Genomic DNA, 26,554 nt, shown 5'->3' on the forward strand with positions numbered 1-26,554 from the left:
GGGGGGGGGGCTGGGAGTTCTGGGGGGGAGCTGTCAGGGGGCAGGAGTGGGGAGAGGGATTGGAGCAGTCAGGGGACAAGGAGCAGAGGAGTTTAGATGGGTTGGGAGTTCTGGGGGGGGCTGTCAGGGAGTGGGGAGTGGTTGGATGGGGCGTGGGAGTCCCAGGGGTCTGTCTGGGGGTGGGGGTGTGGATAAGGGTTGGGGCAGTCAGGGGACAAGAGGCAGGGAGGCTTAGATAGGGAGTGGAGTCCTGGGGGGCAGTTAGGGGCAGGGATCCCAGGAGGGGGCAGTCAGGGGACAAGGAACGGGGGGAGGGTTGGGGGTTCTGGGGGGGCGGGAAGTGGGAGGGGCAGGGGCGGGGCTAGGGCGGGGCTCCTCCCGTCCTCTTTTTTGCTTGCTGAAATATGGTAACCCTAGACAACAGTGTGTGGTGGGAATGAGCCTGGATTTTTTACATCTGAAAACAGGGCTCCAGCCATGGTGGAGGGCAAAAAGGCAGTGTGTTTTGCCACGGAATGGGTGTGAGTGAGAGAGAGAAACCTCACGCTGAACAGAGAGAGAACAGCTCCCCCCCTCACTCACACACACATACACACACACAAATGGAGGAGTCCTGGGACTGAAGTTGGAAAGCTCAGTTGAGGCATCAGTGTGGTCTAGTGGGGGATGAGCAAGCAGGCCTCCTGGGTTCTACAGGCTCTGCCACTGACTCACTGTGTAACCTTGGGCAAAGCACTGTCCTCATTATAAAGAAATACTGCAATATTCTATAGTGATGGTGCAGAAACGCTAAGGGTTAACCTCACTGTACCTTAACTTACTCATCTGCAAACTAGATATAATATGGCACCTACTTAATAGGGAAATTGTGGAGCTTCATAAAGGAATATTTGTAGAGCACGTTAAGACCCTCCGTGAGTATAAGTGGGTGAAAATAATACTTTTCTCTACCAGAAAATAATACTTTCCTAGAAGGGTCAGGTTTTGAACGATGTTGCCCTTCCACCCACTGGGGGCCCTGCAGAGCAGCTTCCTATTGGAAGAGAAACCAGTGACGTAGAGTCTGAATGCATCATTAGTGTAACTTCGTTTTTTACACTACATACACCAGTCCTTGAACAGAGGTGGTTGCAAACGGCAAACAGGTGCATGCTAATGCCATCTTGTGACTCTCTCCATAATAGTGATTTCAAAGGATAGAACTGGAGTTTAACATTTCCAGCTTGGGCATCAATCCTTCTTTTCTCTGTGTGTATTTTAGGCAGGGGCCAGTCTTTAAGGGGGAAGGCCCAAGCTCAAAGAGGCATATTGGATTAAGATCTGGTGTACTAAGGTGTTTTCCTGCAGTGGGGCCTGGTCCCTGACTTCTGCTGAAAAACAGGCTGCTTGTCGTTTGCGCACACCTAAGCCATTGCTCGATTTTGCATCTAGTACATGCTATGGGAAGTTGATTCTGAATTCAGTTAAATCAGTGCAAAATCTACCATAAACTCCATTGGTTTACACTGGGTCGGGCTGTTGATGTCATTGGATTTACACGGGTGTAATTGAGGGCTGAATCTGGATTTAGAGCACCTCCATGGGAGCTCTAGTCATTTCTTACGGTCTGTACATGCCCTGTGCTTGGAGACTGCACACCTAATTGAGTTCAGCATCTTTCCAGGCTACTAGGTCTACTGTATTAGGATCCCATAGACAGTGTATTTACACACACACAATACACTGGCTGGAATTAAAAAGCAAGCCTTGCATAGCAATCCTATTACTCTTCCGAGCCGTGGAGAACATTATTGCCACAGCTGTAGTGTCAGGGGAGTATTATTCTACCAAAGCAAGATTTCATCTTTGTTCCCCTCCTCCATTGTCTGTGGAATGGGCAGAGAGGGATGGCTTGTGACAGCAAAGTGACTTGCAAAGGAAAAATGGACTTGTCGGTAGGTCTGGGGCGTTTGGGGATTTTTATTGCCTCTTTATTATTTTTAAGGCCTAATTGTTTTCCTTTCAGTTTGTTTATCTTAATATTATCATTAGAAATTCAGTTTTTCTCTCTCCTGTTTTTCCTGGAAGACTCTATGGGTGACGGGAGAACTGGGGGGCATTGTGATGTCAGAGATACCAAGGAAGTGTGTTTGAGCAGTGCCTAGCACAATGGAATCGCAGTTCAGAAAATAATAAACAATAGTAATAAGCGAAACCTGATCACTCAGAAGGATGAAGATATTTTTAGTCAGGACTGTTTAAAACTCTTTATTTTCTTCACGGGTATTTTTGGTTAATGCCTCGCTAATGCTCAGAGAGTGCATTCTAATGTGTTCCGCACCCTGACCAGTTAATTCAAGGCTGAGAAAGTTCAGAGCCCGCATCCCCGATACATGCATTGAGTCCTACAGCAAAACCAAGGGAGACCACATTTGACAGACTTGGTATTTCTAAGGTGACAAGCAAGCAGGAATAAAAGGAGAAACAAATAACAAATGCCTCCAGGACATCTCAAGGGCACCAGCCCAATGTTCCCCTTTCGTCAAATCACCTTGCAGGCGCGCTGCAAGTCTGACTTACAAGCTGGCTGGGAATTCTGAGTGAAGGCAGCTCAGCAGATGTCAGCTGATCCTGGCCGTGGTGAGTAGAGTCAGCTGTGGCAGCCTTCGCCTTTCAGCGTTGACTCCCCATTTTACCTTTTCCGCTCCGCTTCTGAGGTCACATTCATTGGGGATTGTTTTTTGTCTTTGATTTCTCATTAAATACAGTAACTCCTCACTTAAAGTTGTCCCGGTTAATGTTGTTTCGTTGTTAAGTTGCTTATCAATTAGAGAACATGCTCGTTTAAAGTTGCGCGATGCTCCCTTATAACGTCGTTTGGCAGCCGCCTGCTTTGTCCACTGCTTGCAGGAAGAGCAGCCCGTTGGAGCTAGCTGGTGAGGGCTTGGAACCAGGGTGGACTGGCAGCCCCCCTATCAGCTCCCCGCTCCCCTAAATTCCCTGTGTAGCAGCCATCCAGCAGGCTATCAATTGTTGGCAGTTCAGCTGTCCCTTTCCCCACTGCCATGTGCTGCTCCTGCCCTCTGCCTTGGAGCTGCTCCCAGAGACTCCTGCTTGCTGTGCAGAGGGTGGGGGGATAATGTCTGGGTATCTCCCTCCCCCCTGCTCCTGCACCCCGCTTACCCCATCCATAGAGCGGTGGGGGGACATGACAGGGCTCAGGATGGAGGGAGCTTGCTGGCAGGAGCTGCTGTCTCAACTTGCTGATCTATTTAAAAAGGCAGTGTACTTAGAGTGGGGTCAGCGTTCTTAAAGGGGAAATGCGCATCTCTCTCTCGCTCACACACGGTGTGAGTCTCTGTCTCTGTCTGCCATGCTGTCTCCCCTCCCACCATTCGTGCTGCCTTGTAGAGTGTGAGGCTACATTAACAACAATGTGTTAACCCTTGAGGGCTCCGCCGATTGCTAGTTCATCATTTAACAGTAAGGCATTCCCTGGGAAATATCCCACCCTCTGACTTCACCACCTCAACCAAGCTTTACAATCATCTTTGTTTGTAAATTAAATTGTTTGTTTAAAACTTATACCCTGTGTGTATGTGTGTCTTTTGTCTGTTGAAAAACATTTCTCTGGAACCTAACTCCCCCTATTTACATTAATTCTTATGGGGAAATTGGATTCACTTAACATGGTTTCGTTTAAAGTAGCATTTTTCAGGAACATAACTACAACGTTAAGCGAGGTGTTACTGTAACTTATTTCCAATGCACTGGAACAGAGAACGGTGTGACGAGGACACTTCTAAACAGCTCCATGTTTCTTGAGCCAGTGGCGGGGAAAGGGCTCCTTGAAATCCCTTGCAGTCTGTTGTGTCAAGCCCTCCTTGGAGACTACCTCCTTAGTTCGGTGAGCAGGGACAGCCTCCTCTGAGCTCTCTTGGGCGCCACAAGTGACTCCACAAGACACCAGCACTTGCAGCCGTGGCATTGCAGAAGGGTCAGTGCACCTAGGGAACTGAGTCCCTAGCAGTGTGGATTTGCTGAGCTTGTGAATCTATGCTCTGGAGAGGGTTGTGGGGGGGCTCATCTGCTGCCCCAGCATCTGCTCTGCAGTTCTTTACTCTGCAGAGCGCTGATTCTGAAGGGCCCAGCGTTTTTCAAAGCAGCCAGAGTGATTAGTCCCCGTTAGAGATTAAACCCCAGCAAGAGAGAGTCCCTGCTGGTGAGGGAAGCTATGCCTGCTGTTCCCAGTAGAAGGGAGGGGAGGGAACTGTCTTCAGCCGTGTTTGGAAAGCACTTGGCAGACTGTGGGTGCTTCTGCAGTCTCAGAACTACATAACAAGAAAGAAGGAGGCAGCTCAGAGAAAGCCTGGTCCCCTGATTAGTGCACTGTCCCAGGACATAGGTACATGTCCCTGCTCTGCCACAGATTTCTGGCGTAACCTTGTGCCAGTCTCTCTGGGCCTCAGTTCCCATCTGTACAATCTGCTCCGCCTCCCAGGTGGGTGTGAGGATTAATGCATTAAAGTCCATGAGGTGCTCAGCAATGGGTGCCATGGAAGTACCTACGATTTTCCCTGACCACCTTGTACATATTTAGCTGCAATCATGTGTCTCCAACCTGCTCTTTCATAGCATCCTCCTAGGGGTACTCAGGCGTGAGAGCCCATAGAAGGAAGCTGAGCCATGCTAGATCATGCCTCTCCTAGGACAGCCAGGTTGCTGGCGCTGCTCTCTAGACAGAGCAGCGTGCTACAGCAGTCAGGAAGGGGAACGGTTCGCAGGCCAGTATGTGTAAATCCTCCGTGGACCCCAGGCTTCCTGATATAATAGCTGGAGCCACGCCAGGCAGGCCCGGCTCTAGGTTTTTTGCTGCCCCAAGCAAAACAAAAACCAAAAAACCTCCGAAAGCGCAACTGTCTCCCGGAATGCCGCCCCTAGAATTGTGCCACCCCAAGCACGTGCTTGGTTTGCTGGTGCCTACAGCCGGTCCTGACTCCAGGCTTAGGGCCCAGCTCGGCAAAGCACTTAAGCACATGCTTAACCTTAAGCACCTGCTGAAGTCCCAGGGGCTTCAGTCCGGCCAGGATCGGCTACAAAGGGAAGCTGTTGGCATCACACAGCTGCATCAGAGCTTAAGTGAGATGGATCGGTGTGGCTCCTGATGGACAAGTGGCCATATTACCTCCCACCTCCCCCCAGCACAATCTTCCCCCTTAGCAGAAGAGTCACAGGCTGTCTGGATGCTGGAAGCATTCACCCCTCATGGGGGTGTCCCCAGGCCAGGTTTGAGGCGAGCTGGCTGCATGGAGAGAGTTTCCAGGGCTTTGTCTATGGCTTTTGTAGGATGAGACAGAGGACACAACTCTCTGCAGCTGACAAATAACCTGCTGCTGTGTCAGAGACTGGGCCAGGAACCTCCAGAGCTAAGCACGGGAGCAGCTACAGCTGTGGCTTGGGCACAGAGGTGGCCCTGAAGGAACACTCCCTGGACAGTGGGTTACACATATGCTAAGACATCAAGATGCTTTTTCATTGGCATCATTTGTCCTGGCACCATGTAGGGCTGCCATCCCCAACCAGCAGCCTTTTTCCCTGGGGCAGCACTGCATTCTGACGAGGAGGAGGACCTGTGAGCAAATGGCTGAAGGGACAGCAAGGGAGCCTGCTGTTTAGTCTGACTGCAGAGGAATGAACTTTGCTATGTGTGCGTGCGTGCATGCAACTCCGGCTAGCATGGTGCGGCTGTTTGTCCCCCTCTAATGGCTAACAGGCTGGTGAGTCTGCTGCTTCCTCTGTGTTAATGCAGCTGCTTCTTCAGCTCAAGCTACCGGGCTCGTGCATTTAGGTTCGTGCGTCAGTCCCAGCAGCTGATCCAATTAGGAGGCGCCATTACACGTGCAAACAGCTTTATTCATTCTGGGATAGATCCTGCCCTCCCAATCTCACACTGTGATATCGCCCCAGAATCTGGCCCCAAATGAAACCAATGGAATTCTTCCCGGGATGCAAGTGAGGGTGGCAGGATCTGGCTTAAGAGTGGCTTAAGCTAAGCTATAAAAGTCGCTTATCTCAGAAGGAAACTGAGAGTAAATCTGATTGCTCCTGGGAGAGTCCCTGGAATGCACAGCCTGGATGACACCACGGACAAGTACTTGTGCGGTAGATTACGCTGATGAGCCAACCTCCAGCACAGGCAATCTGCCTTGGGCAGTGGGTGGATCATGAAAGAAGGCACCTTTCTCGTAGGCGAGGAGGAACACCCAGGAACAGCCTGCCGGTCAGTGCTACCGAAGGACCATAGCTTGGGAACACAGCTGCTCCTCTCTGTCGATAGGCCAGGCCCCCTGGCTTTCCCCAGCCTCTTTCATTCATTTGTGCCCCATCTTTCCAGCAGGCACCTGCTATTTGTAGAGCCAGCAAGAGCAGGAGATCTGCTGGTTCATTGTGAGAGCTGGAAATGGCAGGAAGTGAGTTTAACCTCTCGGAGAGGGCAGATTAGCCTCTTCCACCTCCCCCCCTCCCGGCCCTGTAGACTCTTGGACGTAGCCCCAGGCCTTCTTCCAAAAGAACAAGGAGAGGACCCCGGGAAGTGGGATCAGAGTCACAGGAAGGTGACCTTCCATGGGCAAACACGCTTCGAGCCTATTCCCTTTCTGCAACACCAGTAAGATTTGTGGGGGGGACCGGCCTGCAGATTCCCAGGACACTGCCTTTTGCTCCCCTCCGATGTGAAGGGACCAGACCCTCCCTCCAAGCTAACTGACCTGCAGTCGAGTCTGGGAGGCGAGTTCTCTTTGTGATCGCTGATCACACTGCCCTAGCACTGACCCTTCAGCAGGCTGAGAGCCAGAGGGACCCAATAGGGCTCCTAAGGAGTCAGCACCTGAGAGGAGGAGACATCTCCGGTTGGCAGGCAGCGTCTCCTTGCTGGTCTGGAGGTGTCTCGGCAGCCTCCAAAGCCCTGCTCCTTCTTGGGAGGAGAGTCAGCGTGAGAGCTCGTCCAGGGTCACTGCCCTGGGGAGCAGAGCGAGGACAGCCGATGGTGCTTACGAGCCGGTGCTGTGCAGAGAGCAACGGGACTATTCTGCCACTGTTGACCTGCCTGCCTTAGCAAGGAGATGATATTTTCCAGCAGGTGGGGCAGGGTGATTGCCCTCTGCTTGTCCTTGCTATGTCACAATTTGTCCCCGAGATGCCTGAGGGCGAGGAGGGGAGGAGTTGGGCGTTTGTGCCTCAGTGAGTAGTGTAAGAAGGGGAACCAATGCACAGGAGAGCTGTCGTCCCCCTATGGTGACCAGATGTCCCGATTTTATAGGGACAGTCCTGATTTTGGGGTTTTTTTCTTATATAGGTTCCTATTACCCTCAACCCCCGTCCCAATTTTTTACATTTGCTGCCTGGTCACCCTACGTCCCCTTCAACTCCCCCACGTGCCTTTCACACACCTGCAGGGGTCAATCGCTGCCTTTTCTCTTTCCACCCTACCCCAGTTATGTCGCGAGGGTCCAACAGCTGAGGCCGGCTGGAGGGTGGGTGGTTTGATCTCTTGCCTGTGCTGGTGAGAGGCCATAATTGGCATGATGCCGTGGGAAAAGCAGGGGTTGTTTTTAGAGCTGAACTGTGCTCGCTGCCTCCAGTGCGGGCTGCATATTCCTGCCCAAGGGAGCATCTGCAGCTATAAATAAGCTGCATGCTTAATGAGCCTTCATCACCAGGAGATGCTCCAGCCTGGGAGCGAGGCAGGTGCCATCTTCAAGCTGCTTGTGAGCTGGATTTAGGTTTCCTTTGAGGGGTCAGGGGTGATGTTCAGCGTATGTGAAAGTCAGAGACTCACGTTACTAGCTAGAGCCAAGATGGGAGAGGCCAGCATTGGGCAAGCTTCATCTCTGCCAGTGCCCATGTCCTGACCTGCAGCTCCTGCTAGTCCAGCCTTTGGCTCCCCCTCGCCACCCAGCTCTGCCCGTGCCTCTCAATCCTGACTTCCAGTCCTGCCAGCCCCTGCCCCCCACTGCTTTGCCAGTGTACCTCAGGTTTGGCTTGCAGTCCACCCAGCTAATCCTGTGTGCGCTGTGCTCTCAGCGCACCCTAAGCAGTGTCCAGATATTGCCATGGGCTGGGGATGATTTCTGCATTTCTGCCGCTGTGCTCCTATCCCATCCTCTGCCTCGCGATCGCTGTTTGTTAGTCAAAGCCCTGGCCTCCTCCTTCAGCTCCTGATAGGTGTGCTTCCCCTTCAAATGAACTGAAATGGGCCATCAGTTTCATTAACTTATTAATTTTCTCTTCACTGGATGTGTGGCGTGATTTCAAGGCATCCAGGAAAGAGCCTTGATTGGCTGGTTGTAACAGAGGGCTGGGGAATTAACATGTCCTTCTTGAGTTGGGCTGGGAGTGGCTTCCACTTGTATTTTCCTAGCAGTCTCTGGCTTCTGTTCCCACATCTATTCCTTTGAAAAGGCAGAGTGCTCCCAGCATATCCTGGACCTGGTTCTTAGCCCCACCTCTGGGCTGGCTTCCCTTGTTTCAGATGCTCAGAAAAGGAGCTTTTTAATCCCCTTCCTTGCTGAATTCTTTGTAGCCATACACCAAACCCAGTGCTTCATTGGCCGTGGGATTAAGGGATCAAGAAAGATGGCCATGCAGTCATTGGCCCAGGACACTGGCTTTGTAATGCAGGGTGCAGCCACCAGTGAGACAAATGGTGCTACTTCCTTTCTGGAGACAGCACTGCACTAGCTTTCTGGTCCCCCTTTCAGGGCTTGTCTGGGATGAGCAGCCGAGAACCTGATATCAGGCCTGCTTCAAGTGTCTCAAGTGCATGAGTGATTGCAACTGCAATCAAAGAGAGCCTTCAGGTGAGATCTGTGTATGGAGGGGAACAGCAGCCGAGCCTGCGTTATCTGGAGTTCTGTTTATGACTCCCCTCCTGGCAGCTTTCCTCGATGCCAGAGTGTCATGATTAGGAGCAAGGACAAAGCCTTTGGAAATCAGATGAGCATCTTATCCCCTGGGCTCATGATAATCGTCAGGCCTGAGCCCCAGCCAGAGGTGTCCTTGTGCTTTGTCGTGCTGTCAGATGGGTCTGCGGTGCCAGCCAGGCCTGGCGGAAGACTAACTCTCAACCACTTGGCATTTGCAAAGCAGGCACTCCAGTTTTTCAAGAGGCATGTTGGAGCAGGGGAGGAATGATGAGAGAGGCTTCAAACACCAGCCAAATTGCCTTGGAAGCCATTCTCCCTGTCGCACTGCAGATTGCCAAGCAACAAATGGTGTGCACAGCAAGAGTGGTGGGGAAAGCAGTGCTGCCTGTTCCAGTCCATGAAGGGGCAGCTGGAAAGCTTCACAAGGGTCTGCTACCGAACTGCTCAGTGCTGTGCCACCATAGCTGCAGCCTGCCTCACTCCCATGCCATGTCCTTCTCTCTGCTTCCCTCTGCCACTGAGCAAGGTGCACACGAGGAACGTGGCTCGGGCATGCTCTCTGCAAGGTTAGGGGTCCACTGGGAGCTTCTTTTTAATACATCTGTGGGCCGGATTCATTCTGGTGTGATTTCATCTCAGTCAGCAATCTATTTGTCTGATGCATCCAGCGGTGTCAATGGGCCATGCCAGGAACTCAGCGTCAAAGGTCAGCACGGCGGGTTCTCTCTCTGGATGGAATGAGAGCTTTGGTCTCACAAATCCCAGGACATCATGGTCGTGCCGGCAAGGAGAAGATTGAGTTCTTCTGGCACTTGCATGGCACTTTTGGTTGTTTTTTTCAGACAGAGACGCTCCAAGCTGGATAACTCAGGCCAGGGCTACACTGCAGACATGTCAGTCAGGAGCATGATGAGGTGTCACCCTGACTGACAGAGCAGGAACCTTAAGTGCAGATGCAGCTATATTGGCAATGCTGTGCTTTTACCAGACTAGCTTATTTCGCTGTGGGCAGCGCTTGCCTGAATTATGCTGGCAAAAGCGCTCCTTGTGTAGACATGACCTCAGGCACTGGCTGGGGTAATTAGAGCCATGGGTGCTGAAGAGAGGAGCGGTTCCCCAGGGAGCTGCAGGTGCTGCTGTGGGTGCAAAGTTCAAGCTTACGGGGACACACTCAAGTACTCTAGGCCCAAACCTGAGGTCTTGCAAAAACCAAGATTCAGTTAAAATGGCTTTTTATTTTTTTGAGATGTAAGCATCCCCCACCATTGCACCACCAGATAGGAGCAAGGCGTGGAAACTGACTAGTGAACTCATGAAATTGACCAGCCTATTCCTTGTCCCAAGCTCCATGAAATGCCCAGAGCAACCAATCAGCAGGCATGGTGAAAAGAAAATGAGAGATCAAAGCGGTTTTCAGCTGGAATAGCCTTCTGCGCTGGTTGTAATGTGGGAGGGAATCAGGAGTGGGTGCTGTAGTAGGAAGAGAGCCTGAGACATAAGACCTTGTATCAAAGGCCTGGTATGAGGCAGGACCTGCTCACAGAATTTGGCAAGAACAGGGCTGATATTGCAAAAATATACAATCCTGAGAAGTGCTAGTCACAGAGTACTCATGCAAACACATCCTGATATCAAAGATGGTACAAAAACATTCCCCAAGGATAACAGGAATACACTGACCCCTCCTAAAAGATATGGTCAGGATGACGGTATGTAATAGAGCTGTTTTGATTGAACCAACATGTACAAGGTGATGGGTGATAGTTAGTTACTACCCCCTGAAGTTGCTAGTTATGTCAAAGGAGCAGTACTAACTTGTTTGTATTGGGGTATAAAGATGTATCTCAGAGGGAGTATCTTTGATTGGCCTTAGGGAGGAAAGTCCTGCCAGTCACTGAGCTGGTCCATTGTAACGGGCATACAATGATTAGTGGTCCGGTAGAGCCTGTGGGATACTAGTACCATGCTTTGTCAACAATAAACCTGGCTGGGTGCCTTCGTCCCTTAACGGATCTTGTAGTCATTGGGTCGTTCGCTCGAGGTCTGCCCTGCCAGCTGTCTGCACAGGGCTGGGGCGGCACACAGAGGGAACACACACACACAGCAAACATCTATCAGCATCTAACGACACTGGTGACCCACAACCACTGATCTGGTAAGAAAGCGAGCTGTCCTCTGTAGGAATCACTGTGTTCTGCATGTGTGCCCACTGCAAGGGGAAATCAACGTCGTACCCTGCTGGCATATGCAAGAGTGAAAGTCCCTTCCCTGCTCTTAATGCAGAGCATCCGGGTTAGATCCTGCCCAGCCAGGGAGCAGGGAACAGTTCGGACCTTAGCTGATCCCCAGGGGGGATGATTGTTTGTTTGGGGGAGAAGGCACAGACAGCCCTAGGAGCAAGAGCAATGTGCTGACCTTGTGCCTGACAGAGCAGATGGCCAGCCCCTGTCTGATGAGGAGGAAGACCCCAGGCGCACTGGCCAGCTTTGGGACCTTGATGAGCACAGGGAGCCTAGGGCCCCGCTGCCAGAAGACAGCAGTCTCTCTCCATTCCCTAGAGAAGGAGCCTTGTGTCCTGGAGGTACTGGTCTAAGGGGCCTGCCAGGAATCCCAGCCAGAGAGGTTAGGGAAGGCAGAGGGCTGCTTCTACCTGGTGCGGCTGCCAGCTTTGTCTGAGGACTGTCACAGTGCCAGATGGTGGCACTTGGAGCTGGCTGCCTGCTGGCAGGACTGAGCCTGGTGGAATTGGAGTCAGACTGGACTCTGGAAGGGCAGTAGTTCTGGAAGGCAAGGAAGGGGCTGCCCGTGTGCCAGGCTGGATTGGAAGCTGGAGGAAGTACTTGTCTCTAACCGGGCATATTGGCCCTTTAAGAGTAGAGGGGGCCAGAAGATCCCATTCCAGGGCATTGGAGTGAACAGAGGCCCAGGAAATGGCCTCGTAGCAGAAGAGGGGAAGCAGTCCTGGGGAATTAGGAGTTGGATGGGGAGAACCACAGGACACTGTTCCTTTAAGGGCCCGGGACCAGTGTAGAGCAGGGGTTGGCAACCTTTCAGAAGTGGTGTGCCGAGTCTTCATTTATTCACTGTAATGTAAGGTTTTGCGTGCCAGTAATCCATTTTAACGTTTTTAGAAGGTCTCTTTCTATAAGTCTATAATATAGAACTAAACTATTGTTGTATGTAAAGTAAATAAGGTTTTAAAAATGTTTAAGAAGCTGACAATGGCGGGAGACAGTATGGGGAACGTCAGGTTGCCAGTGTCCCCAGTTGAGCAGTGGTTTGGGTTCTGCCATGAAGGATCCGATCAATGCTCTGAAAAACAGTGTCAAGAGGGAAGTTCTGACAATGGTAAACTAGGCTGCGTGCACTTGAGACAACGAATTGTAGTGAGGCAGGGAGGCCGGCACATAGGGCTGCCAGGGCTGTTCCATTTGTTAAAGCTGTTGTGTTTGAAAGGAGGAGAAAAATTGATAAAGACGTGAAATGTCTCTCTGCTGAAAGCAAAAGCCCCAGCTAGCAAAGGGACCAGAACCAAGACCGTTCATCTCAGCAAGGAAGGGAAGAAATCAAGGCCACCCAAGAGCTCACAGGAATACCTCAAGCATCACTGTTCACCAGGAACATAGCAAAGGATAGGATACCCCGCTGATGGGCACAGTAGAGAACCCCCAGGGGAGCTACGGGACCCTTCTGAATATCTAGCCAAAAAAGCCTTGTTAGTGAAAATATATATATATATTTTTTTTGAGCAAAATCTAAATGTTTTTAGCTTTTAGTTTCCATTGAAATTTTCAGGTATTTTCAACAAAAAAAATGTTCCCTTTTGGGGGGATTTCCCCCCTCTTCCTTACTCTCCCACAACCTTAATAGAAAAAAGAGAAAAAGGAGAAAAAAAGAAAACTGGGAAATATTCAATTTTCATTTTGCTGAAAAAGCCATATATATCGAAACAAAGTGAAGAATGTTCCTTTAGTTGCAGATTTGTTGTGGGAAATAGATAGTTTTTTTGACTAGTTCTGCGTGTCAGCCAGGAGCTTGCATCTCTTTCACCCATGTCCCCTGGGGTAGATCTTCCTTCCACAGTCTAACATGCCCTTTCCAAGCCATGCAGGGGATCAAACTGGCAGCCCTGCTGTATCAGCTAGTAGCATCCGGAGCTGTTCTCTCTTCCAGTCATGTCTCTTATCGTTTTCCCTAGGATGATCTCTGCTACTGCAATCAGCCCGTCTCATACGGGCTCAAAGATCCGTACTTCAGTCTGGGAACAGGTACAACGGGACAGGCATCAAGCTGCTTTCCAAGGAGAATTCACTCCTCTCCAGACAGCTCAGGAGCCCTTCTGGGCTCTCTTTCTTTTAGCTGGTATTTAAATGTGGGTGTGTTGGTTTCGGTGGACAGAATCTGATGAAGAGGTGGGCCCAGCCCCTTCTACACACCAGCTCCTCACCTCCCTGGAAAAATCATGGAGCAGATCCTCAAGGAAACCATTTTGAAGCAGTTGGAGGAGAGGAAGGTGATCAGAAACAGTCAACATGGATTCACCAAGGGCAAGTCATGCCTGACCAACCTGATTGCCTTCTATGATGAGATAACTGGCTCTGTGGATATGGGGAAAGTGGTGGACATGATATATCTTGACTTTAGCAAAGATTTTGATACTGTCTCCCACCGTATTCTTGCCAGCAAGTTAAAAAAGTATGGATTGAATGAATGAACTATAAGGTAGATAGAAAGCTGGCTAGATTGTTGGGCTCAATGGGTAGTGATCAATGGTTCCATGTCTAGTTGGCAGCCGGTATCAAGCGGAGGGCCCCAAGGGTCGGTCCTGGGGCCAGTTTTGTTCAATATCCTCATTAATGGTCTGGAGGATGGCGTGGACTGCACCCTCAGCAAGTTTGCAGATGACGCTAAACTGGGAGGAGTGGTAGATATGCTGGAGGGTGGGATAGGATACAGAGGGACCTAGACAAATTAGAGGATTGGGCCAAAAGAAATCTGATGAGGTTAACAAGGACAAGTGCAGAGCCCTGCACTTAGGACGGAAGAATCCCATACACTACTACAGACTAGGGACTGAGTGGCTAGGCAGCAGTTCTGCACAAAAGGACCTAGGGGTTACAGTGGACAAGAAGCTGGATATGAGTCAACAGTGTGCCCTTGTTGCCAAAAGGCTAACAGCGTTTTGGGCTGTATAAGTAGGGGCATTGCCAGCAGATCGAAGGATGTGATCATTCCCCTCTATTCGGCATAGGTGAGGCCTCATCTGGAGTAGTGTGTCCAGTTTTGGGCCCTACACTACAAGAAGGATGTGGAAAAATTGGAAAGAATCCAGCGGAGGATAACAAAAATAATTAGTGGGCTGGAGCACATGATTTATGAGGAGAGGCTGAGGGAACTGGGATTATTTAGTCTGCAGAAGAGAAGAATGAGGGGGGATTTGATAGCTGCTTTCAACTACCTGAAAGGGGGTTCCAAAGAGGATGGATCTAGACTGTTCTCAGTGGTGGCAGAAGACAGAACAAGGAGCAATGGTTTCAAGTTGCAGTTGGGGAGGTCTAGGTTGGATATTAGGAATCACTATTTCACTAGGAGGATGGTGAAGCATTGGAATGGATTACCTAGGGAGGTGGTGGAATCTCCATTCTTAGAGATTTTTAAGGCCCAACTTGACAAAGCCCTGGCTGGGATGATTTAGTTGGGGTTGGTCCTGCTTTGAGCAGGGAGTGGACTAGATGACCTCCTGAGGTCTCTTCCAACCCTAATCTTCTATGATTTTATGATTCCTGCTCACTCATGCCTTAAAGATTTGGGGAGGGGGATGCAGAGAGGAAGTACAGCCCTTGAGAACCAGAGGTAGGGAAAGCCCTGGGCCATAACATTCCTGACCTGTCTGCCCCACAGAATCCCCCAGGTGCTCCATAGTGATATACCAGGCCCAGAGAGAGCTGGGCCCTCCTGCTAAGATCTCTGAGACACTAGCCCCCAGGAAACCGACTCCAGGCTAATCTCTCCCCCACCAAATATCCCAGCCCAAGCCGCTCCCTTGCATGACAGTCCCATGCAGTAATTTGCTAGCACTGCTTTTCCATGTAACCCATGGCTGTAGATGCCAGGTGGAAGGCAGGAGGGGTCTCAGCGATCACAAAGGGAGGGAGGTGACCAGCCAGATAATCTCTTCCTTGCGGAGGTGATCCATGCTAGGGGAAAGCTGAGAGGCCCTGCCCTAGAGAGTCCTGGCCTTTCAGGGGCCTTTCAGGCCACACACACACCCTTCCCCTGGGCTCTCAGCAGCTTGGACAGCCAGGAGAGCGGCCCTGATGGCAAGTGAGCATGTGTATGTCTCTGTTTCTCCAATCTGCTGTATTTGTCATGTGCCCATCACTGCAGTGACTAGCCGGGGGGAGAAAGGACCATTCATAGGTGTCCCTATCCCAGGGGGCCTGCTGGAAGGGGATTTGTTGCCAGTCTCCCTCTGGGGGGCGGTGCTGGCTCCACAGAGAGAAGTGTCCTGCAGAGAAGAGAGGAGCAGGTTCCTCCTGTCCCCAATGGCAGCACCTGCCACTGCCAATGTCCTTCTCCAAGCTCCTGTGTGGATGGCCCTAGGCTAGGTGGTCTGGTATGGTCTGCTAGGCTGTGGCAGATGAGCCTGCCTCTCAGGTGGCATGTTCCCTTGATTCCCTTCACTCCCCATCTTGTCCCAGCTGCACCTGGAGCAGCCTCCTTGCCCCTTGCTGGCCATTGTGCTGAAATCTGCATCCCTAAGTGCCACAGGGTGTTGCTCAGCTCTCAGGCCTGCATCTCAGCTGTGATCTGCCCATGCCCCTGCATGCACGGAGCTCTCTGGAGACCCCTGCACTGGCCTACATGGGGCCAGCAAGTCATCAGAGCCCAGCAGCCCCATGCTGCTGTTTCGAGCGATTTTTTGCCTCTTCACCAGGTTAAATCTCCTTCTAAACGGCAACAGGTCCCTTCATTCAGTTTCCTTGCCAAGGATACGGCAGTCTGCTTCGGTGAGGGAGAGGGAAGTGGAGTGTGAAAGAGAGCCAGTGTGTTCCAGCTCCAGCAGTGGGGAATTTGCCGTCTCTCCACCATAATTAAATATTGTTTGCATTGCTTATTGACAGAGCGCTAAGCCGCACTCCGTTTTAATTTGTTCTTTGATAGTCGCCTTTTTCTGCTAATTGATTTTCAGGGTGGTTTTTATTTTTTATTTTTTGTCTGATTTAATACCTGCGGTGCCACTGAAAACAGAGAGGCAAGGTGACACGGAGCCGAGGAGCGAGCCAGGAACCGGCTTGTCCTCGCACACAGCCAGCTTCCCTCTTCATCTCCACCTACACGAGTTGATACACAAAGCTCCAAGCTCGTCTCTGGGTAACAGGAGAGGCTGGAGGGATCTGATAGCTGCTCCATCTCTGCTGCGGGGATGGATGGGAATTGGCTTTAGGGAGCTCATAGTTACTCCAGTCCCAGCCTCTCCCAGCAGGGTATTTGGGAATAGCACAGGAGTGCAGGCTGTGGGGGGAGTGCCCAGCTATGCCAGCCCTGACTTCTCCCAGTAGGAGGCGCTGTAGGAATGGGAGAGGAACTGCCAGCCATTCCATTCCCAATAGGTGACATTGTGGGGAATAATGTTCTCCCAGCAAGGGGCACTGTAAGGAATGGGATGAGGTCCGAGTCACTGCAGAAAATTATGCTGGTTGACTGTGTCTGGGGAACTCGTTCCTGGCGTTCCTCAGATGCCAGCAACCATGGTAACATGAAATGCTGTGATGTTGATAGCGCCTTCCATCTCAGAGGAGCCCAAGGCTCTTTACAAACTCGGTGCATGCAGCCTGACTGAAATGCAGCCACTTCCAGGGCGAAAGGGAAACGAACATCGCAGAGCACAATGGCTGGGAGGAGGAGAAGGGAACTATCCTCCAAGACAATAAGGCAAACCCCCTCCTCTTCCAAAAAGTGCTATGGGAGCCATAATGTCCACGCAGAGCAGAAAGATGCCGTGGGTCTGATCGTGTCAGCAGAGCTGAGAGGCTACAGTACTTGCCACTGTGTGGGCTCTGCACCTGGAAAACCAGCCCCTGTGGTCTCTAAGGACCCACCAAAAGAGAGACGTGCTCTTGGCATAAACTGCCTGGAACCAACCCTGTAGGGTAACACCCTGCTCAGAGCTGAACCTGGGCCTCCGACCAGCCTTTTCTCTGGAGAACACAGGGTTTCTTTCTAAGCCTCCTGCTCGAATGCTCTTGCCAAGGCTTTTTGGGTCTGTGCCTCCAGATGTGATTAGGAGGTGGGCAGTGAGCTAGGATTGCCTAGCTCCCCTGTGCATGTGATCACTTTGCCTGGCTGGTATCCACACCGTGTGCTGGTCCTGGTGGTGATAGGGCTGGCGAGCCAGCCAGCCCATGGGTTACAGCTGCCCAGTCCCATGCCAACCCGAGCATTCTGACATGCATGGGTGCCTTCATCTGCCCCGCACTGTGCTGATGCGTGGCGTTGGTCTGGCCACTGGACCACCGTGGGATCTCACTGCGCTTGGGCTGCCCTGGGCTAAGCGCTACCCACGCTCGGCCCTCCCTCTGCTTGCTCTGCCTGTCCCAGGTTGGCGGTGTGTTGACAAGCTGTGTTCTGTTCTCTTCCCAGGACGATCCAGAGGGAGAAGAGATTGAAAGGGAGAAGTCCAACTCCTTGAAGCTGGAGTTTACTGAAGATGTGAACTTCAAAACCAAGGTTAACTATTCGTATGCAGCCGTTCAGATCCCTACGGACATCTACAAAGGCTGTGAGTGCTGCTTTCTTCTAAATTTCTAGGGACAATTCTGATCACCTAGGCTGAACTCCTGTATAACATAGATCAGAGAGCTCCACCCTGTAATTCTCTGTCAAGTCAATAACTCTGACTGAGCTAGAGTGTGTCTTTTAGAGAGAGCCCCCTGACCTGGATGTAAAGCTCTTGAGGGAAGGGCGGAGGGCCGCGCTCATGTGTTAGCTCTCCTCTCTCTATTACTGTCTTTGTGCAACTCATGGTTTATGAAAAATAACGCACAGCCTGTAACTACCGGAGTCTGGGGACTCAACAGGCTACCGTAAATGTAGAGCTGTTGAGCCCCTGCATGAACATCCCTCAATGCAGTTCCATGGCATGGCCTGTGGAAGACGGAGCATGCACCTTCCCCTGGCATAGCTGCCATTGGGAGGAGGGGTGTGCGTGCTACAGTGAGTGAACCCCTCTCTCCCCTCTTCAAGGGAGCAGGGATTATAGCAGAGATGGGTCTGACCCCAAAGACTCCCCAACCTAGGGGAGGTCGCATCCGCCTCCGGCCATTGCAGCACCCAGGCGAAGCCTTGGACGATTAGCAGCACTGCAACAAAACCACCCTGTCGCTTTGCCCTGGGGTTCTGTCACCTCCACCACTCTGTAATGGGAGAGTTGGCCCTTGTGAGGCCCCTTGGTATCTCTTTGCCTCCCTCTGTAAGCCGCACTCCTGCATGGAAAGTTTACCCCACGCTGACGCTGGGTGGGCAGTTCCCTTACCTGCAGAACAGTTGGTAAATAGATCCCCAATCTCCTCTCACAATGGCGCAGCCAGTTTCTCCCAGACCATGCTGAGAATGTCTGCAGCTCAGCCTAATGACTCAGATGAAGCCGTGGGATTGTGCGTGCTGGCCGTAGTGTCACTGCCACTGGTCTGAGGCTGCTCTCCCCTGGTCTCCCTCTCGCTGTCAAACAAAAGCCCTGGCCCGTGTCGGGTTTGTGAGCTTGGTGCCAAAGAACAACCTGATCAAGTAAGAGCGGGGCAAACCACCAGGAGCTTCTTCTGCCGGACATGCGATGGACGTGTCTGTATCTTGTGGAACTTGCTGCAGCTGAGACACACTGGCTTGGTTCCTAAGGGGGCAGGGGAATAGGACAGGACTATAGCCAAGGCCAAAGGTGGGATGGGACGGCCAAACAGACCCCGTCTCTCCAGTCTCAGCATTGCTGGATGCTGAATTGCAAAGAGAGGGAAGGAGGCAACAAAGGGAGCCATGGTCCATTCTCTGCCATGGGACTGACCCGGCTGGCTTCACATACCAGGAAAGGGAATGTGTCACCCCACTGCCCTGGAACCCAGCCCACCTTTCCTGCCACTTGGTCCTCCAGGGCTCTCCGTCCTCCTCACCCAGTGCTACTGCGCAGTCAGGTGCTTGGTGGGTGAGAGGGGACCACCTCCCTCTGCAGCATTAGGGACTGGCCTCTGTGAGAAGCAAGGCCATGGAGTGTCTGGACCAGTGGTGCGTCCATTGTTGCAGACTGGCCTCGGCCTTGTCATGAGTGATTAGAGTTGGAGAGCTCTCACACATGGTCTGCCTGGGCATCACTGTCTCCTGGTGAACACTGGTGTCAGATGGGAAAGGAGCCTGGGGAACGCGTGCGTAGAAGCCCCAGTTGTATTGCACTGGGGCCACGGGGTCTGCTAGTTACCCAGCACCATCACTGGCTGGCTCTCACGAGGGAGGTACGTGCACCTACCTTCAGCCTCTGTCAGTGAGGCAAAGTCCTCGCCCTCTAACCCCTACGGCTGGAGCTGTCTAAAACACTGCCAGCGATCTCACCATACCGGGGGTGGGAATAGGCACCGGGTGTTTTCCAAACCTCTCAGTACAGCTGCCTATCTGGAGCCCAGTTAGTGCTTGGTCCCTGCATGGCTGCAGAGCAACACCTCCTTCTTTCTCATGAGCTTCCCATGCCAACACTGTTAATAGGAGCAGCCAGCCCTGCAGCTTCCTTGGGAGAGCTTAGCTGTATTTCACCCCCCAGGCATCGTCTCTTGTGTCCCCAGAAGGGGAGGGTGGGAGGGGAGGAGAGCCCTGCTTTTAAGGCCAGCTCCCTGTCCCGTAACTAGTCCCATTGGAGTGGAGGTAGGTGCTACAGATAGCACCTCCCCAGTCCTTAGCCTACTGGGCCGTTGTTAAGCCAGAGCCCCTCATGACATTTACCAGAAGAGTCCCTTGCCCCTCTGTAACTCCCAGAGGATAGTCCAGTCACACCACCTCCTCCTGACAGCAGCTGGGACGAACCCTCCCCACTGGGCAGAGCATTCTGACGCTGTCCATTGTGGGTCTCTTGCGCTTTCCTCTGAAGCGTCAGGTCAAGGTACCAGCCTTAGATGGCTCGTTGGTCTGAGCCAGTACGGTGATCTCCTGTGACAGAGTCAGAGACACGTCCGTGTGAGCTAATGGAAAGGAATTCATTAATTCAAAGGCCCCCCCCGTGTGATGGGACGTGTTGCAGAGGAGGTTGTGGTGTTCCCATCACCTGAGATGTTTGAGGCCGGATTTGACATCGCTGCCCGGGACATGCGGTGAGGGTGGCCTTTTCATCCAGGAGCCAGGTTGGCATTCCGCACAGTGGCTAAGCTGCGTTGGAGGAACAACGTGGTTTGGTGCTGGCTCCTAATGTTGACATGATCCAGAGAGGCATTGCTCTGAACCAGCTAGAAGGATGCTTCTTGCAGCACAGCCAACCTCAGTCAGCAGATTCGAGCAGCACCCGGGGTGGTTAGATTCACCAGGGGTCCTGGAGGAGTTGGCACCAAGTTAACTAGCCCCAGGGTAGAGTCAGGGAGCTGTCAAATAGCGAAGAGATGAGTATGAATTCCCATAGACTGTCCCACTGCAGGTCTTGGGGCTTGAGGGCCTGGTAGGAGAGCCTTCTGCATTGTGAGTGAGAAGGAGGTTGCGGTCGGCTACTTGCTACCTGCACTGGCTTGCAGAAAATGAAAGTCGTGCTGCATTGGTGCAGGGAGGACTGTCTCACTGAGGTCCCTTCCCACCCAGAGGATGAGGTCTTTCATTTCTGTGTTGTCTCCCCCCTTTGGCTGGTTGTTGGGAGCAGCCCTGGGCTTTCCCCAGAAATGACACTTGAAGTTGCAGCTAGCAAGAGATGTTAAGAGTAACAAGAAGGGTTTCTTCAGGTATGTTAGCAACAAGAAGAAAGTCAAGGAAAGTGTGGGCCCCTTACTGAATGAGGGAGGCAACCTAGTAACAGAGGATGTGGAAAAAGCTAATGTACTCATTGCTTTTTTTGCCTCTGTCTTCACGAACAAGATCAGCTCCCAGACTGCTGCACTGGGCAGCACATTATGGGGAGGAGGTGACGAGCCCTTTGTGGAGAAAGAAGTGGTTCAGGACAATTTAGAAAAATTCGACGAGCACAAGTCCATGGGGCCGGATGCACTGCATCCGAGGATGCTAAAGGAGTTGGCAGACATGGTTGCAGAGCCATTGGCCGTTATCTTTGAAAACTCATGGCGATCGGGGGAGGTCCCGGATGACTGGAAGGAGGAGGATCCGGGGAACTACAGGGCAGTCAGCCTAACCTCAGTCCCTGGAAAAATCATGAAGCAGGTCCTCAAGGAATCAATTCTGAAGCACTTAGAGGTGAGGAAAGTGATCACGATCAGTCAGCATGGATTCACCAAGGGCAAGTCATGCCTGACTAACCTAATTGCCTTCTATGAGGAGATAATTGGGTCTGTGGATGAGGGGAAAGCTGTGGATGTGTTATTCCTTGACTTTAGCAAAGCTTTTGATACGCTCTCCCACAGTATTCTTGCTGGCAAGTTAAAGAAGTATGGGCTGGATGAATGGACTATAAGGTGGATAGAAAGCTGGCTAGATCATTGGGCTCAATGGGTAGTGATCAATGGCTCCATGTCTGGTTGGCAGCCAGTATCAAGCAGAAGGCTCCAAGGGTCGGTCCTGGGGCTGGTTTTGTTCAATATCTTCATTAATGGTCTGGAGGATGGCGTGGACTGCACCCTCAGCAAGTTTGCATATGATGCTAAACTGGGAGGAGTGGTAGATATGCTGGAGGGTAGGGATAGGATACAGAGGGACCTAGACAAATTAGAGGATTGGGCCAAAAGAAATCTGATGAGGTTAACAAGGACAAGTGCAGAGCTCTGCACTTAGGACAGAAGAATCCCATGCACTGCTACAGACAAGGGACTGAGTGGCTAGGCAGCAGTTCTGCAGAAAAGGACCTAGGGGTTACAGTGGACGAGAAGCTGGATATGAGTCAACAGTGTGCCCTTGTTGCCAAGAAGGCTAACAGCATTTTGGGCTGTATAAGTAGGGCTATTGCCAGCAGATCGAGGGACGTGATCATTCCCCTCTATTCGGCATAGGTGAGGCCTCACCTGGAGTACTATGTCCAGTTTTGGGCCCTACACTACAAGAAGGATGTGGAAAAATTGGAAAGAGTCCAGCGGAGGACAACAAAAATGATTAGGGGGCTGGAGCACATGACTTAAGAGGAGAGGCTGAGGAAACTGGGATTATTTAGTCTGCAGAAGAGAAGAATGAGGGGGGATTTGATAGCTGCTTTCAATACCTGAAAGGGGGTTCCAAAGAGGATGGATCTAGACTGTTCTCAGTGGTGGCAGATGACAGAACAAGGAACGGTGGTTTCAGGTTGCAGTTGGGGAGGTCTAGGTTGGATATTAGGAAACACTATTTCACTAGGAGGGTGGTGAAGCACTGGAATGGGTTACCTAGGGAGGTGGTGGAATCTCCATCCTTAGAGGTTTTTAAGGTCCAGCTTGACAAAACCCTGGCTGGGATGATTTAGTTGGGGTTGGTCCTGCTTTGAGCAGGGGGTTGGACTAGATGGTCTCCTGAGGTCTCTTCCAACCCTAATCTTCTATGATTCTATGAGCAAAACTCATCAACCATCACGTTGTCTTTGGGCCTTGAACAATAACGAGGACAAAGCCAGAGCCTGCTGAGTTCTAAAGCTGTCTGTTATACCAGAATGCGCCCTTGCCCCATGCTCCTGCCCTCTCCCCAGGAACCTGCAAAGCAGAGCAGGGTCCGCAAGCTGTGACTCTTGCTCACTACAACCTACACACTGGCAGTGCAAATCACCTGCGCCCAGCTGGAGTCCTGAATCAAAGGCTCAGGGGTTCTCTGGCTCCTCATTGCTAACCACAGCACATACACTTTGTGCTGCACTGCTATGGGGAACTTTGTGCTTGTGAACATGAAGGGACCTGATGGTGCTGGATGGAGCCAAGCACATATATACATTTGCGCAGTACATATCCACCAGGGAGCTGCCAAGAGTTCCCCTCCAATGTGCCCCAGGGAGCTCGCGCATCCACTGAGCCTGTGTGAGGGAGCTGGCCAGACTCCCTACTTTGGATACACCAGGAACCTTTGTCTAGTGCAGGGGTTCTCAAACTGGGGGTCAGGACCCCTCAGGGGGTAGCAGAGTTATTACATGGGGGGTCGCTAGCTGTCAGCCTCCACCCCAAACACCACTTTGCCTCCAGCATTTATAATGGTGTTAAATATATAAAATGTGTTTTTAATTTATAAGGGGCTTGCTATGTGAAAGGGGTCACCAGTACAAAAGTTTGAGAACCACTGGTCTAGTGGTTGGTCCACCGTAGACATTGATAAGTCTGCGACAGCCAGCCACAGAGGGCCTTTAGCACAAGGGGTTGAGGCTGATCCTTCTAGATGTGAAGGTTCCGGGTTCAAGCCCCACTGTTGGCCCAAGCAAGGTCACTGTTTACACATTCGCTAGGAAAACTCATGCTCCTCCTCCCAGCTAGGAGTATGGAAGTAGGGAGCCCAGACAGAGCTTCCTAGATCTCACACACTCCCCCACAAGGCTCCCCTCCGCTTCCAAATCGCCATCTTGCCTGTGATCGGAGCCTAGCTCAAATCACCTTATTTAACTGCACTTTCCATCATGTGCTGATATACAAACTCGTTAGCGGCATGTACATACGCAGGCACACATCCGTGGAACAATTTCACTGCATCGGCATCAGTGGATTAGAAATTGCAATTAGTTTTATTACCCAGCTAGCATGGGCCAAGGAGCTAATGAAGCAAATCATGAGATCGGGGAAGGGGGGGGGAAGCATGGGGCGGGTGAGCAGGATGAAATATTCATGATTTCCAACCCCCCGCTCTTCAGCTGGCACAATTGCTAATGTCCTGCCAAAGCCACATAAATCACCACACTTGGCTATGGAAGAAAATCAGGCTGGAGATTAACTCACTCCGGGGAGTTGGGGCCTATTTGGAGAAATAATGGCCGGGAGGGGATAGCGGGGGCAGAGGAGTGGGGGCAGAATTTAGTAGCTCTGTCTGGAAGAACGTTGCTTCTTTGGAAACAGCCATTGCAAAAATGAGCTGAAGCAGCGTTCTGATGCGTGGAAATAGCTGCCAAGTGTGGTGGAGTCAGGGTGGAGTCCTGGCATGCAGCATGGCGGGAGGGAAGAGGGCTTGGAGCAAAAGCACTAGGCACTATGTGACAGTTCCAAGGCAGCAGACATCTTAGTATCTAAGCACCAGTGCCAAGGGCCACAGATAGAGCCATGTTCTAGTTCGCCCTGTGTGGATGGGATGCCAGGATGCTCCCTGACTATAAGGCTAGGGATTGTTTGGGGCAGCAGTGGCGCTTGGCTCATCAAAGGAGCAGGGCAGGTGATGAGTGCACCTCTTTCAGTATGAGGAAATGGGCTGGAGGGAACAGACGCCAGGCCCAGCTGCAGGCTTTAGCTGCTGTGCACTCCCCACATGCACACGTACTCTGCAGTGCATGCACACGCACACTCTGCAGCATGCCTGCCTCTGCCCAGTCATGGAGGTTTGGAAAGCACTGGAGATCCTTGGGAATGGGAAGAGCTATGGATAGACCTGGCAGTTTGGAGGGCCTGCCAGAATATATTACAATGTCAGTCCCGGAGCCTGCATCCCCGGCTTTAGAAGGAGTCCGTGTGTGCCCAAGCGATGGTGAGCAGGCAGATGCTCAGCTCTCCTTCTCCCCAGCCTTGCAAGGAATCCCCAGCACATGCTCCGGGAGGCAGAGAATCTGCTCATACTGAGCATCTAGGGCAGACCCGGTCCATTTGCAGCATGCTGCCCCGGCAATTCTCTGCCCCCCCGGGCACGCAGCCTGAGGCCGCTCTGCGGGAATCCTTGCTGCAGGGGCGGACTTTCCACCACATCTCCCCACTAGATCATTTTTTAAACCTTTTATTAAACACTGGCACCAGCTGTATCCCAGCTTCTCTGCTGCTGGGCAGGAGGCTGTTCGGCTCCCACTCCTTGCCTGGCTCCCTGGTCAGTATCTGTCTGCAAAGGGAATGATTAGGGGATCTGTCCTCTCCTGTCTGGCCAGAGTCAGTAGCAGCCGCATCTCCAGAGAGTCAAGGCGGTTGTGTTTGGGCCTTTGGAAGAGTGGAGCAGCAGGTGCCTTCCCCCTGTGCTGGGAGGGGCTGTGCCTTCCCAAGGCAGGATTCCTCCTGGAGCCCCCTGGGGCAGTGTGTCTGCACTGCTCCAGATGCCCACCAGGGTCAAGAAGGCCTGATGGAGCCCAGTGTTTGAAGTCAACAGGCTGCATGTGCCACGGGACAGTGAGTTGATTTGCAGCGAGAAGATCCTGGGCCGGCCTGATGTCCCATTGGAAATAGACTCAGGTACAGGATGTGGTGGCAGAACTGGCAGTGGCTCCACACACCCATCTGGAATAGACTCCGCTCCTAGGTCAGTGAATGGCGTGAAACAACTGTCCATCCCCCACAGCCCTCAGCTAGAGATGGGCTTTGCTTGTGGAAGAGCTGGATGTTCTTTTTCCTATGCTGTGGCTGTGGAGGATTAACAGAGTTCTGCCCAGTGTAGGCCCAAGAGCAAGCCCTGGTCCTTCTTCTTGGGGGTGGTTAGCATCCACGCTGCCTTTGGTGGTGGACTCCCCTGTCATGCCGGGAGCTGGAAAGGGCCCAAAACATCTGGCATGAGGTCATCATGTTGCAACACAAAGGTCCTGAGATACGAACTTCTGCAGTGATACCCCCACATCCACCTGGGACACGTGCAGACACTCTCTGGGGAGGAGTGTCATGGATTCTCATCACCTGCAGGCTTTGGCGGAGACCTTCTGGGCAGCAGGTGCTTACTAGAGCCTTGAACGTGCTCAGAACTAGCCAGAGCTGAGGGAGCAAAGCTGAGCATGCGCAGTAAGCACAGTGCTGTGGGGGCAGATTAAGGCCACTTGGTCTGGGCAGTGCAGAACCAAAGGTAACGCCAGTTAACGGCAGGGATTCGCAGGAGAGGGCAGAGCCCAGCTGAAGGATGATGTGTGAGCAGAGCAGTCTGGATGTGTGGAATGGGTGTAAACGTCAGCGAGGGTGAGGCCTGGGTACCAAAGTGGGAGAAAAGAATTTAGTTGGACTCAGGAGATCTTTCTGCTGACAAGAGCTACAAGACTGTGGAATCATCTCCCCAAGGGACTGGGCTGTGGAAACAGCCTTTTAAATATGGACTGAACAACGCACACTAGACTGGGGGGACGACTCCTGTGCTTGCTGCTGCAGGGGAGGAACGAGACGGGATCTGACAGGGCACCTCTGATTTGTATGAGCTTGGCAGCCTGGCTTCTGGAGCAGTCCACGCACCCGCCCTGCTCCGCTGTGAGAGTGGCTTTCAGGTGCATTGGAGAAGCAACCTGTGTGTTCTGGGGAGAGAGGAAAAGTGAGGGTCCTAGAGCGCCCTCTGGTGGCTGTCCAGTGCAGCATCCTCACTAGTGACTGCCGAGAGGGCCATGCAGACGCCTTCAGGAAGAGGGATGTTGTTGTGGAAGAAAGAGACCG

At 52.1% G+C, this 26,554-nt stretch overlaps 1 protein-coding gene across 1 annotated transcript in view; it reads left to right on the forward strand.

The window, feature by feature from the left end:
• Positions 1–26,554, forward strand: part of CACNA2D2 (calcium voltage-gated channel auxiliary subunit alpha2delta 2) — a gene marked incomplete in the record, with an annotated part of 589,972 nt that overhangs the window by 423,268 nt on the left and 140,150 nt on the right. Inside the window, 1 exon segment of the mRNA XM_034776135.1 lies at positions 17,547–17,685. Within this exon segment, the coding sequence (XP_034632026.1) occupies positions 17,547–17,685 (139 nt within the window).

The sequence above is a fragment of the Trachemys scripta genome, chromosome 7, assembly GCF_013100865.1.
Source record: "Trachemys scripta elegans isolate TJP31775 chromosome 7, CAS_Tse_1.0, whole genome shotgun sequence".
Classification (NCBI taxonomy): Eukaryota; Metazoa; Chordata; order Testudines; family Emydidae; genus Trachemys; species Trachemys scripta.